This window comes from Oncorhynchus masou, chromosome 32 (genome assembly GCF_036934945.1).
Source record: "Oncorhynchus masou masou isolate Uvic2021 chromosome 32, UVic_Omas_1.1, whole genome shotgun sequence".
NCBI lineage: Eukaryota > Metazoa > Chordata > Actinopteri > Salmoniformes > Salmonidae > Oncorhynchus > Oncorhynchus masou.
Window position 1 is genome coordinate 33,384,391 of NC_088243.1, and position 12,885 is coordinate 33,397,275.

At 41.3% G+C, this 12,885-nt stretch overlaps 1 protein-coding gene across 1 annotated transcript; it reads left to right on the plus strand.

Annotated features, from left to right (window-relative positions):
• The first annotated feature begins 2 nt into the window (after positions 1-2).
• LOC135525975 (histone deacetylase 1) lies at positions 3-11,967 on the plus strand. Its single transcript, XM_064953964.1, has 13 exons — positions 3-143; positions 815-927; positions 1,057-1,174; positions 1,339-1,413; positions 4,324-4,462; positions 4,612-4,753; positions 7,473-7,565; positions 7,689-7,938; positions 8,112-8,220; positions 9,379-9,509; positions 10,771-10,959; positions 11,052-11,106; positions 11,211-11,967. Exons 1-13 carry the CDS (start codon positions 92-94, stop codon positions 11,236-11,238), a joined length of 1,494 nt encoding a protein of 497 aa, XP_064810036.1. The 5' UTR covers positions 3-91; the 3' UTR covers positions 11,239-11,967.
• The last annotated feature ends 918 nt before the right edge of the window (positions 11,968-12,885 follow it).

The following is a 12,885-nucleotide window of genomic DNA, read 5'->3' on the forward strand; positions in this document are numbered from 1 at the left end:
TTCTACAAATTATCGGATTGTATCCATCCGTTTTCCGAAGTACAGCTGCCGCTTTTCGCTAATTGTAGTCTGTGCTGTAAAATAAGGTAAAATGGCGCTGAGTTCTCAAGGAACAAAGAAAAAAGTTTGCTACTATTATGATGGTAAGTACTGATTTGCCTACACATTGACTAATTGTACAATGTGCTTTGTTAGACTGGTGCAAATGGTTCAATTTGTGGTTAGATCAGCCAGCTAACATTAGCTAACGTTATCTAGCTCCGATGTGCAAACGTGCGGATTCCCTTTGTGCAAGAGCGAGGCATTTTCAAAATCTTAAGGTTAAATTGATCGTTCAGAAAATGTTCACTAATACCACATTATCATCCAATGTGTGTAGTAACGTCCAAGTTACTTGTCCACGTCGTCGATTAGCTTGCTAGCTTGGACAAAGGGAGAACACATTGGCAGGACCCATTAGCTAGCTATGCAAGCATTGGAATCCACAAACCACGAAGATGGCTAGCAACGTTAGCTACTATTAGTTAACGTTAACCTATTTCACTTCCTGGGCGTATTAAGCTTGCTACCATCATAGCGAGTCTCTATAAAAAAAAATGCACCCAGTTCCGTTGCATTGGCCAGATTGTTTGCACGTTAGTGGCCGTCCATTATCTGCGGCTGTGCATATGTCGTGGTCCGAATTGTTACTATTAATCAACGCAAAAGTTTTATTGCTACGTTAGCCAGACTATGCTGTACTGAACAACAAGCTAGGATGATGCATTAATTGGATGTCTGCTTATGGTCACTATTTTCCTCTCTTCATTCAAAGGTGATGTTGGGAATTACTACTATGGCCAGGGCCACCCCATGAAGCCACACCGTATCCGCATGACACACAACCTCTTGCTGAACTATGGTCTCTACAGAAAGATGGAGATATACGTATGTTGAAAACCTTGAAACGATTTGTAAGCGCAGCAGAAAGCCTGCATGCGCAATAGTTCCCAATTGAAAATGTAGTGCCTGGTTTTTAAGGTGTCATTAATTGGTCTTCTCCATGGCTCTGTACAGCGACCTCACAAAGCCAATGGCGAGGAGATGACCAAGTACCACAGTGACGACTACATCAAGTTCTTGCGTTCCATTCGGCCAGACAACATGTCAGAGTACAGCAAACAGATGCAGAGATGTGAGTTTGGGGCAGAGATGTCATGTCTCAATATACTTATACATTTTAGATGTAGCCCATGAAAAGTCACAGATTTCTTTGGGAAAACATCTCGTAAAGCTTTGTCATTGTTTTTGCTGCTGTCATGGATTGTAATTAACACATTTTCTGTAATTGCCACACAGTTAACGTTGGAGAGGATTGCCCTGTGTTTGATGGCTTGTTTGAGTTCTGCCAGCTTTCAACAGGAGGCTCTGTTGGTAAGTTAATCTGTCATGTTCATGTGTAGCACGGTTTCTGTTAGCCGCAAGTACCAGCTTTTGGCCCCAATTTTTTTTTTTACTTTTTTGTTTTAAATAACACTGTTGCTGGCCAAAAAATATCCAATTGCAAAATAATGCTTTCAATCGTTGATGGAAATGCATATGACCATTTCCTTAGTGGTCTATAGGTTAATATGCATACTTAAGTGGAATTAAATTGGCGGGTGTATTGTTTGTCGTCACATCTTTATTGCCTCTATCACAGGCGCACAGCATACAGAGCCTTTCTGATGCAGCTCCTCAGCCACTTACTGCTGGACTTGCACATGCTTTTTATAAACTCAGTAATTGCACAATTATAAATGCAATTGCATGTTAACAGTTTTAGTGCATGATTTAAAAGGGCTATTTAAAAAAATATATAATGATAATAATCTCACCTGGTAATTGAAGCAGGCCTCCCATTCAAGTGCAGCCAACAGGATATCACCAAGTCACCCACCACTTTACAATGTGAGCTGGAGGCAGTATGCATTTTAAAAACGTACTTAATTGTTTGAAACCTAAATGTTTTTTTTCTTATGAGGCATGTCTCACCTTACTTCAAAGTAGCCAGAATCTGACCATGACAAGATGGAGGCAATTATTTTATAAAGACATCATAGATGGTGTGTGGGTTTCAAGTTGGGAAGCTTCCAGTTTATCCTACCACTCCTACTGATTTGTGTGCCAGTTATGATTTTCATATGCACATTTTCGTGGAACTGTTTCATTTCAATAACCAAGTTTGTTTCTCAAAAGCATTGTCCCGTGGTTAATCAGAAAAGTCTGAATTAAAAGTGTCACTTAAACTAATGTGAGATCACCAGCCTCTGCCATATGGACACATTGATACACTGTGATCCATTGGTGGCTAAAGAAAGGAGCGTGTTGAACTAGTGATGCACCGATATTACATTTTTGACCGATATCCAATATTTTCTTTGCCAAAAAAAAACTGATACCGATAACCAGTATTTACAACTTAATGCCTTTTAAGCATTCTCGTACAGTTAAATAGTTAACACATGGGCGCAGCAATCTAAGGCACTGCAACTCAGTGCAAGAGCCGTCACTACAGTCCCTGGTTCGAATCCAGGCAGTATCACATCCGGCTGTGATTGGGAGTTCCATGGGGTGGCGCACAATTGGCCCAGCGTCGTCCAGGGTAGGCCGTCATTGTAAATAAGAATTTGTTCTTAACTGACTTGCCAAGTTAAAGGTTACACACGCACCACACTGACCAAAAATATATTTTGTTGGCATTTACGTATGTCCTCATTACCAGTAAAACATAATCAAAACCTATTTCTTTCACCTACTTGCTGTGCTGTTTCATTCTCAACCAGGATTCCTATGGAACCCAGCTTGGGTCTTTGCGTGTCAAAAGAGGGCATTTGGCCAATCAGGACCTGATTTGGACTGCACATCACATAATTTTACACATTTTTTTTTTTTACATGGCTATTACACTATCACTTGAATTACATATGTCAAAACGATTCATCGATGCGTACCTACCGTGCTGGTCATAAAACAAAAGCTAGCTAGCTCATGGATGCAAACAATGTTCTTCCCCAAAAACATAGCAAAACAACAATCGGTTTCACTACCAATGTGTCGAAGGAAACACCGTACACCTAAGCGACCTGGTCAGCATGCACTGTGCCCCGCCACCGGAGTCACTAGTGCGCGATGAGACAAGGATATCCTTGCCGGCCTAACCCGAACGACGCTAGGCCAATTTTGCGCCTCCCGGTCGCGGCTGGCTGCGACAGAGCCTGGAGTCGAACCCAGAGTCTCTGGTGCACAGCTAGCACTGCAAAGTGCCTTAGACCACTGCGCCACCCAGAAGGCCTCATATACTTTTTTTTTAAGGCAAACTGCAAATTCCGCTATTGTGGCAAATCCTTATTGTGGCCATTTTCACAACACATAGTCCGGTCGAGCCTCACTAGCCAGATTAAGCTAGCTGGCTGCTTATAACGTTAGCTTTGGGCAACAGGGTTAAGTAGCTGGCTAGCTATTTATTTTCATGAACTGAATTTCAATAAGCCAACAACAATACTTACTCAAGGATTCCTAAGTCATTGTTAAGAATAATGAAAATGACTGCAGTTTCTACTGGTCATTGTTTTCAAACTGGTTGTATTGGTGCTAGCTAGGTTCCAAACTAAAGCTAGCCACCTCAAGTTGAGGTCGAACAAATTATGCTTTATTACCTACCCGGTTTTGTAAACATATCATTCGTGGCCGGTGTTTGCTTGTTTTGTACAGCTTTGACAGTGCTATCTTTTTGACAAGCAATGACCCAAATGGCATTCCATAGTATGCATGTCGTGCAGCTCATAGCAGTGACGCTATTACTGTAACTCCAGTAGGGCAACATCCAGAAAAATAGCGCACTTGGTAGTGTTAACCGTTGCTTGACCAGTCGGCGAAAGCCAACATCACACACGACAGAGAACGGTTGAATGAATTACATTATCTTGGCTTTAATGGATTTCGCCTTGTCTCGCTGATTTTGAATTCTCGCTGATATTTTGTTACTCTTTCAAATGACTGCTTGACTTGTTGACTGCTTGATCCACACAGCAGACATTTTGGGTTAGTTTAGGAATGCTATGTTGTGCATGTAGCTCAATTTTACGTGGCGTCATTACACCTTGGACCTTCATTATATAGGTATGCATGTCAGCTTTGACATCGCTTTTGCACATTGGGTGTTGGATGACACATTTTGCCTGGATAGTTGGAATATTTTTCTGGCTTACTTGTCCTCTTCTTGTAATTGACAAAACACAGAATATAGCTATAGTTTCATGTGCTCTGATTCTCCGATTGGCTTCTCTTGTCCTGTGTTTATAGCTGGAGCTGTGAAGCTGAATAAACAGCAGACAGACATTGCCATTAACTGGGCCGGAGGACTCCATCACGCCAAGAAGTCTGAGGCGTCAGGTTTCTGCTATGTGAATGACATTGTGCTCGCCATTCTGGAGTTACTGAAGTGAGTCACAGTCCCACAGCACTTGATCAAGTTTACATAGGAAATATTGTAGACTACTGAATTTAAATAGTAACTTCACATTGGGACCCCATAGGTACACCACATTTAGAAGTATCATTAATTCTGTTGCTGAATCTTTTCTCCCCCAGATACCACCAGAGAGTCCTGTACATAGACATTGATATCCACCATGGAGATGGAGTGGAGGAGGCGTTTTACACCACAGACAGGGTCATGACCGTGTCCTTCCACAAGTATGGAGAGTACTTCCCCGGCACCGGAGACCTGAGGGTGAGTTAAAGATTTGATTTGGATCTCTTTTAGTCCCCATACTCTTCCAAGAGTCCTTAAACATTAAAATACAACTTATAATACAAACCAATTTTCACATATAACACACTATTACAAACATGCATAATGACCCAATAAATACTCAATCTAAAAAAGATTGATTCTTCATCTACTATAGTCCCTCAACATTTCTATATTATATTTAAATGGTTTTAAAATGGTAATTTATATATTGAAAGGTTTCTGGTTTGCGCAGGTAATTTATTCAATTTCTTTATTGCTATATATTGAAGTGTTATTTTGCCTATTTCTCTTTTCTGTCTGGGTAATGCATAAATGGTGGACGGTCTATTCCTAATATTTACAGAATGTCTGTCTCTTACCAACTGAATACCGTTGTGAATAGAACTTTGCTGTTAAATTATGTATGTTATGAAATAAAATAAACATTTTTTTATCCAATTTATCTTGTCAATTGATGACCAACCAAGAACATTGTGCATGGCCGCAACAGAAGAACCATATCTCTACCTTAAAACAATCCTTGCTGCTTTGTTCTGTGCATTCTGCAGCCACCTAACCTCACTTGATGATGCATTTCCCCAGACCACAGAAAAGTAGTTCACCTGACTCTCAATTAATGCCTGTGTTATTTGCTTAAGAACTTTTCTTGGTAAATATTTGGCTATCCTTCTGATTTTGCATGCTGTTTTAATACATTTTGTTCTATAGACTGGGGCGGCAGGGTAGCCTAGTGGTTAGAGCATTCAAACCCCCGAGCTGACAAGGTACAAATCTGTCATTCTGCCCCTGAACAGGTAGTTAACCCACTGTTCATAGGCCGTCATTGTAAATAAGAATTTGTTCTTAACTAACTTGCCTAGTTAAATAAAGACAAAATAAAAAAATTGAGACGACCATGATAAGCAGCTGTCTAGCTGCATGCCCAATAGTTTGGTTTCTGACACTTCTTCAATTTGTACTCCTCCCAAACTTAATTGTATCCTTTGATTTGCTGTTTTGGCCTTTTCCTAGTGGAACAGACCAGCAAAACTTTGGTTTTCTTGGTGTTTAAAACAAGTTTGTTCTGGTAAACCCACTCCCTGATATTCTCCAACGCTTGCTGTACCTGAGTTTCAGCTAAGGCATAGGGAAGGTCGTTGGTATATACATTTTAAATAAAGAAGTGGCCCAAGGCAGCTGCCCTGCGGTATTCCACAGTTTAACATGCGGGGTAGAAAATGAACCATTGATATAGGTGGACTGTTTCCTGTCAGTTAGATATGACTGTACCCAATTCAATGCTACCTCCTTAAAACCATAATGCGTTAATTTAGTCAATTATTTCATGATTCACTAAATCAAATGCTGCACTGAAATCTAAAAATAGTACACCCACAAACTTGCCATTATCCATCGCATTGAGCCACTGGTCAGTCATGTCAACCAATGTAGTGGAATGGTTTTTGAGAGAACCATGCTGATTGGCTGTAATCAGATCATTCTTTTACATGTACTCCCATATTTGTCTACTCACAATACCCTCCAATATCTTACTGAGTGTAGGGAGTAGACTAATTGGTCGACTATTGGCAGGAGTAATGGGTTCTTTGCTGTCTTTCGGAATAGGACACCGTTTCGCATGCTTCCATACATTTGCAATCATCCCCTTTTCCAGTGACCAATTTAAATGTGTCTCAGTGGAACTGCAATCTTTGGAGCAGCACAGCGAAGCAAAAAATTGTCCATAAGACCATAACCTGTAAATTTACCATCAGGTAATGACTTCAATAGGTTTAATACCTCCTCCACTGACACTGTTTGCAGACTAAAAGCGCAGATCTTGTTGCTCATAATATGATCATCAATCCATTGGACAATACATTCTTCCAAACAAGCTATGTTTACATTGTTGCTCAGTAAATAAATTCTTTGTAAAAAAAAAAAATCTGCAAAATGATTAGCAATGTCAACTGGTTTTGTTGTTATTCTTCCGTCAACCTCCACACTAGATAAGCCCTTAACTATGTTCCGTACTTTTTTTTGCATTTTTACAATAAATAAAAGCATTGTTGTAAAATAACTATTTCGATTCAATTTAACTGCATAATTACTTACTGTTCTATAATTCTGTTCATCAATTTCTCATTTTGACTTGGCTGCTAAGACTTTCGCTATATGTCTGAGAAAAAGCCTCACCAGTTCATCAATCCATGGAGATGGGCGAGCACCAACTGTACTCTTTCTTATATGATGATGGTCCCTTACTTCTGAACAAATCAATAAAACATTCTGTAGCGTGATTTAGTTCATCCTCTAGATAAATCAGCTCCCAGGTTACAGCAGCCAAATAATTTAGAAAAAGCTCACGATTAAATGTTCAAACATTTCTCTTGACCTCAATCCTAGGGGGTTTCTTTGGAACCTTTTGTATTCATGGTAATGGTCACAATATTCTGGTCTGTCCAGCCCACTGGCATTGATCTGGCTTTTTAAGCATTGCAAAAAGCATTGTTTATTAAATGGCATCCAAAGGATACTTTGAATTCCAATTTCATGGCCTGTTGCTTGTAGTTTCCTGTATGCTTTATTGGTTGACGTTGGTCTCCTCCCCCTGTAACTCTTCCGCAGGTTGTTACTGTAAAATATATGTTCTCATTCATCTTAATGGTCAATTAACTGTCCACATTTGTAGTTGACTGACTTGTTTCTCCTCAAGGATATTGGCGCTGGGAAGGGCAAGTACTATGCTGTGAATTATCCTCTGAGAGATGGTATAGACGACGAGTCTTACGAAGCCATATTCAAACCTGTAAGTCATACATTTCTTTTCTTTAGTGTTTAATCTTTCCTCCCTGTAACTCAAATAGACCATGTAGATAGACCCTGTTTCCATTTAGCCAACAATATCGTGTACTTTTATATCTGTGTGTAGATCATGGCTAAGGTGATGGAGATGTACCAGCCTAGTGCAGTGGTTCTTCAGTGTGGAGCCGACTCCCTCTCAGGAGACAGGCTTGGCTGCTTTAACCTCACCATCAAAGGCCATGCTAAGTGTGTGGAGTACATGAAGAGCTTCAACCTGCCCCTGCTGATGCTGGGTGGTGGAGGCTACACCATCCGGAACGTGGCCCGCTGCTGGACCTATGAGACAGCCGTGGCCCTGGACAGCGCCATACCCAATGGTGAGCTCTCCTGCTGCACCATCTGATTTGTGTACTTTTTACTTTCTAGTGTGACTATCTTTGACAGTTGCTTTTGACAGGTCAGAGGAGCATGAGTGTTTTAAGGATAGGTTCTGCTAAAGCAGACATGCCACTGCCCACTGTGTTGATAACACATTGGTGTTTCTCCACAGAGCTTCCATACAATGATTACTTTGAGTACTTTGGGCCGGACTTCAAACTGCACATCAGCCCCTCTAACATGACCAACCAGAACACCAACGACTACCTGGAGAAGATCAAGTGAGTCCTTGACCACACCTTTTACTGTGCTCTTTAGTCCTACTGTACATCGTTAGAATTTTTTCCCCTTCATGATGAAGTAACATCTCTAGTTTGGTTCTTAGTATAGATAGATATAACCGTTATATAAGCTACACTACATGGCCAATCTCGACAAACCATTTCTTTGTGGACCTCGCTTTGTGCACGGGGGCATTGTCATGCTGAAACAGGAAAGGGCCTTTCTCAAACTGTTGTCACAAAGTTGGAAGCACAGAATCATCTAGAATGTCATTGTATGCTGTAGCGTTAAGATTTCCCTTGACTGGAACTAAGGGGCCTAGCTCAGACCATTATTCCTCCGCCACCAAACTTTACAGTTGGCACTATGAATTGGGGCAGGTAGCGTTCTCCTGGAATCTGCCAAACCCAGATTTGTCCTTCGGACTGCCAGATGGAGCGTGATTCATCACTCTGGAGAACGTTTCCACTGCTCCAGAGTCCAATGGCAGTGATCTTTCCACCACTCCAGACGACGCTTGGCATCATGCTTGTGGGCAGCTGCTCGGCCATAGAAACCCATTTCACGACGCTCCCGACTAACTGTTCTTGTGCTGATGCTTCCAGAGGCGGTTTGGACCTTGGTAGTGAGTGTTGCAAATAAGGGCAGATTTTTACATGCTTCAGGACTCTGGTCCGGTTCTGTTAGCTTGTGGCCTACCACTTCGCGACTGAGTTGTTCCAAGATATTTCCACTTCACAATAACGGCACTTACAGTTGCCCGGGGCAGCACAAGCAAGGCAGAAATTTGACAAACTGACTTGTTGGGGACGTGGCATCCTATGATGGTGCCACGTTGAATGTCACTAAGCTCTTCAGGAAGGCCATTCTTCTGCCAATGTTTGTCTATGGAGATTTCATGGCTGTGTTGATTTTATACACCCGTCAGCAACGGGTGTGGCTGAAATGGCCGAATCCACTAATTTGAAGAGATGTCCACATACTTTTGGTTGTGTAGTTATTTGTTAATCAGGTAATTTCACTTACCAAAAAGGTCATATTACTGCACTTGTGTTATACATTTGATCCTTGATGTGTCATGAGTGTATTTTTGGCACTATTATAATTGTGTTGAGATATACAAGTGACATTAAACTAAATGATGTGTGTCCCTTCAGGCAGCGTCTGTTTGAGAACCTGCGCATGCTGCCCCATGCCCCGGGTGTTCAGATGCAGGCCATCCCAGAAGATGCTGTGCAGGAGGACAGTGGAGACGAGGAGGAGGAAGACCCTAACAAACGCATCTCCAGTAAGTTTTGTATTGAGATATGATTCATAGCAAAAACATCTTCTTTGCCCAGTTTGCAAATACACCAAATAAAAATGTAATCGCATGCAACAATTTCTAAGATTTTACAGTTCATAGAAGGAAATCCTTCAATTGAAATGCATGCATTCGGCTCAAATGTATGGATTTCGCATGACTGGGAATACGGATTTGCATCTGTTGAGCACAGATATCCTGTTTTTTTTGTTGTTTAAGGTAGGGGCGTGGATCACAGAACCAGTCAGTATCTGATGTGACCACCATTTGCCTCATGCGGTGTGAAAATCTCCTTCACATAGGCCACAATCAGCCTGATCAACTATCGAAATGTTGTCCCACACCTCTAATGGCTGTGTGAATTTGCTGAACATTGTTAGGAATGGAACAGGCTGTTGTACCTGTTGGCCCAAAGTATCCCAAACATGCTCAATGGGTGACATGACATTTTCAGCTTCCAGGAATTGTGTACAGATCCTTGTGACATGGGGCTGTGTATTATCATGCTGAAACATGAGGTGATGAGGGAGGATGAATGGGCCTCAGGATCTCGTCAACGTAGCTCTGTGCATTCAAATTGCTATTGATAAAATGCAGTCTTGTATTTGTCTGTAGCTTATGTCTGCCCATCCTATAACCCCACCGCCACCATGGGACACTGTTCACAATGCTGACATCGGCAAACCGCTCGCACACAGGTCTGGTGATGAAGCCAAATGGGGGGTCCTGGGTTGGCATGGTTACATGTGGTGAGGCCAGTTGCACGTACTACCAAATTCTCTAAAACTACATTAGAGGCGGCTTAGTAGAGAGATGTGGACATTCCTGCAGTCAGCATGCCAATTGCATGCACCCTCAACTTGACATCTGTGTCATTGTGTTGACTCGATTGCGTGTTTTGGTGGGGCCTTGTCCCCAGTACAAGGTGCACCAGTGTAATGATCATGCTGTTTAATCAGCTTGTTGATATGCCACACCTGTCAGGTGGAGGGATTATCTTGGCAAAGGAGAAATGCTCACTAACAGGGAAGGGAGAAACACATTTGTGCACAAAATCCGTGAAAGGCGATTTGTGCGTATAGACAATGTGATTTATATTTCATCTCATGAAACATGGGACCAACACTTTACATGTTTATATTTTTGGTGAGTATCATACGTAATCTGCCCGGCGTATGCAGTTGGTGTGAGTTAATGTCACACACGCACGGAGATGCTTACACTCCTGTTTTCTGCTTTTGTGCAGTCCGTGCCCACGATAAGAGGATAGCATGTGACGAGGAGTTCTCCGACTCTGAGGACGAGGCTGAGGGTCAAGGGGGCGGACGCAGAAATGCAGCCAGCTTCAAGAAGGCCAAGAGGACCAAGACTGAGGAAGACAAAGAGGGTGAGGAGAAGAAAGCAGGTGACGAAAAGAAAGCTGATGAGAAGAAAGGTATCAAAATCATTACTTCGTTCTATATCAGACATAACATGGTCCCATTGAACATGCGAGGATGATTATTTGTTGTTGCTTTGTTATTATAGAAGTTAAAGAAGAAAAGGTGCCAGATGAGGAGAAAATGGACACCTCCACAAAGGGGTGAGCAAACATTTCAAACCTGCATTTTAAACTTGTCGTATCAAATAGTCATCATTAAATAAGTTTGTAAGAAATCTAAGTCATTTTCCCTGTTTATCCAACAGGCCAAAAGAGGAGTCCAAGACACCGTGAGGAGCTCCTAGCTCTCTTTAAAACGATCCTACCGGTTTTATTTTTCAGAGCAGTGACCTTTCCTGGCTGCTACAAAGAATATCCCTGAAGGACTATACATTTTAATGACAGATCCTGCTCCTTCAAATTGGAATGGGCTAAATGTCTTTTCTAGAACATATAAATGTTTCTGTTCAAGGACTGAAATTCAAATGGAGTGATTTATTTGTAAGTACTGTTTTCTGTATGCTTAGGCCCATTTTGTTGAATATTTTTATCCTATGAAAACCTATCCCGCTTCTCTTTACTCAAACATTTCTGTAGTCTATATTAAAGGCCTAGCACGAAGTATTACGCTTTTTATATCTTTTGGATTTAATTTATTTAATCCACTCGTGTATTTAGTCCCACTGTTATGTGCGTTCGGAAATGTAGTTGAAGCATGACAATTAGGTCCACTTCTCAAAAGATGTATTCATTCTGTATTACCCAGATTAACAATATAGAATGCTGCTCCAACAGTATGTGATAAAACAAAACAATCGTGAATGACTTCCATCCATGTATTGTAGTTTGGTATTTTCAGAGGTTATTGTTTAGTACCAGTGACTGTTTAGGAACCATGTCATCCCCACATTTCAATGAAAACAGCGTTCCTAGATTTTTCACTTGGAACGGGATGTTCAAAGGTATTTTGGTAATGCCACAACATTTTTAGTAAAGTTGGCCAAGCAAAAATGGACACATTCAGTGTTGTGTGGATGTGATTTTATTCTGCAAAATTGAAATGGATTTTTGTTTTCTGGAGTTCTTGTAAACTTCATACAAATATGAAGGACCACACAATCTTTGACTACTTTTAGAAACCAATAAAAAAACAATGAAAATGTACTGGTCTTATTCATCTCCAGAAATATACTTTAATGTCATGTTAACTCAAAAACATCAGGTGCAGTTTGCTAGTTACCAGCATGGCTGTTGCTCATTTTACATGGCAGAGTAGTTTAAGTTAACATTCACTATATATACAAAAGTATACACAGTGCGTTTGGAAAGTATTCAGGCCCATTCACTTTGATACATTAAAGCCTTATTCTAAAATTAAAGTTTTCCTCAAACACAATACCGCATAATGACAGAACTTATTTTCAGAATTTGATTGTTTTTTGTATTTAGACCCTTTGCTATGAGACTTGAAATTGAGCTCAGGTGCATCCTGTTTCCATAACTTGGAGTCCACCTGTGGTAAATTCAATTGATTGGACATGATTTGGAAAGGCACACCTGTCTATATAAGGTCCCACAGTTGTCGGTGCATATCAGAGCAAAAACCAAGCCATGAGGTCAACGGAATTGTCCGTAGAGCTCCGAGACTGGATTGTGTTGAGGCACAGATCTGGGGGAATGGTACCAAAAAATGTGCAGCATTGAAGGTCCCCAAGAACAGTGGCCTCCATTATTCTTAAATAGACGTTTGGAACCACCAAGACACCTAGAGCTGGCCAATCGGGGGAGAAGGGCCTTGGTCAGGGAGATGAACAATAACCCGATGGACATTCTGACAGAGCTCCGGAGTTCCTCTGTGGAGAAGGACAACCACCTCTGCAGCACTCCACCAATTAGGCCTTCATGGTAGAGTGACCAGACGGAAGCCACTCCTCAGTAAAA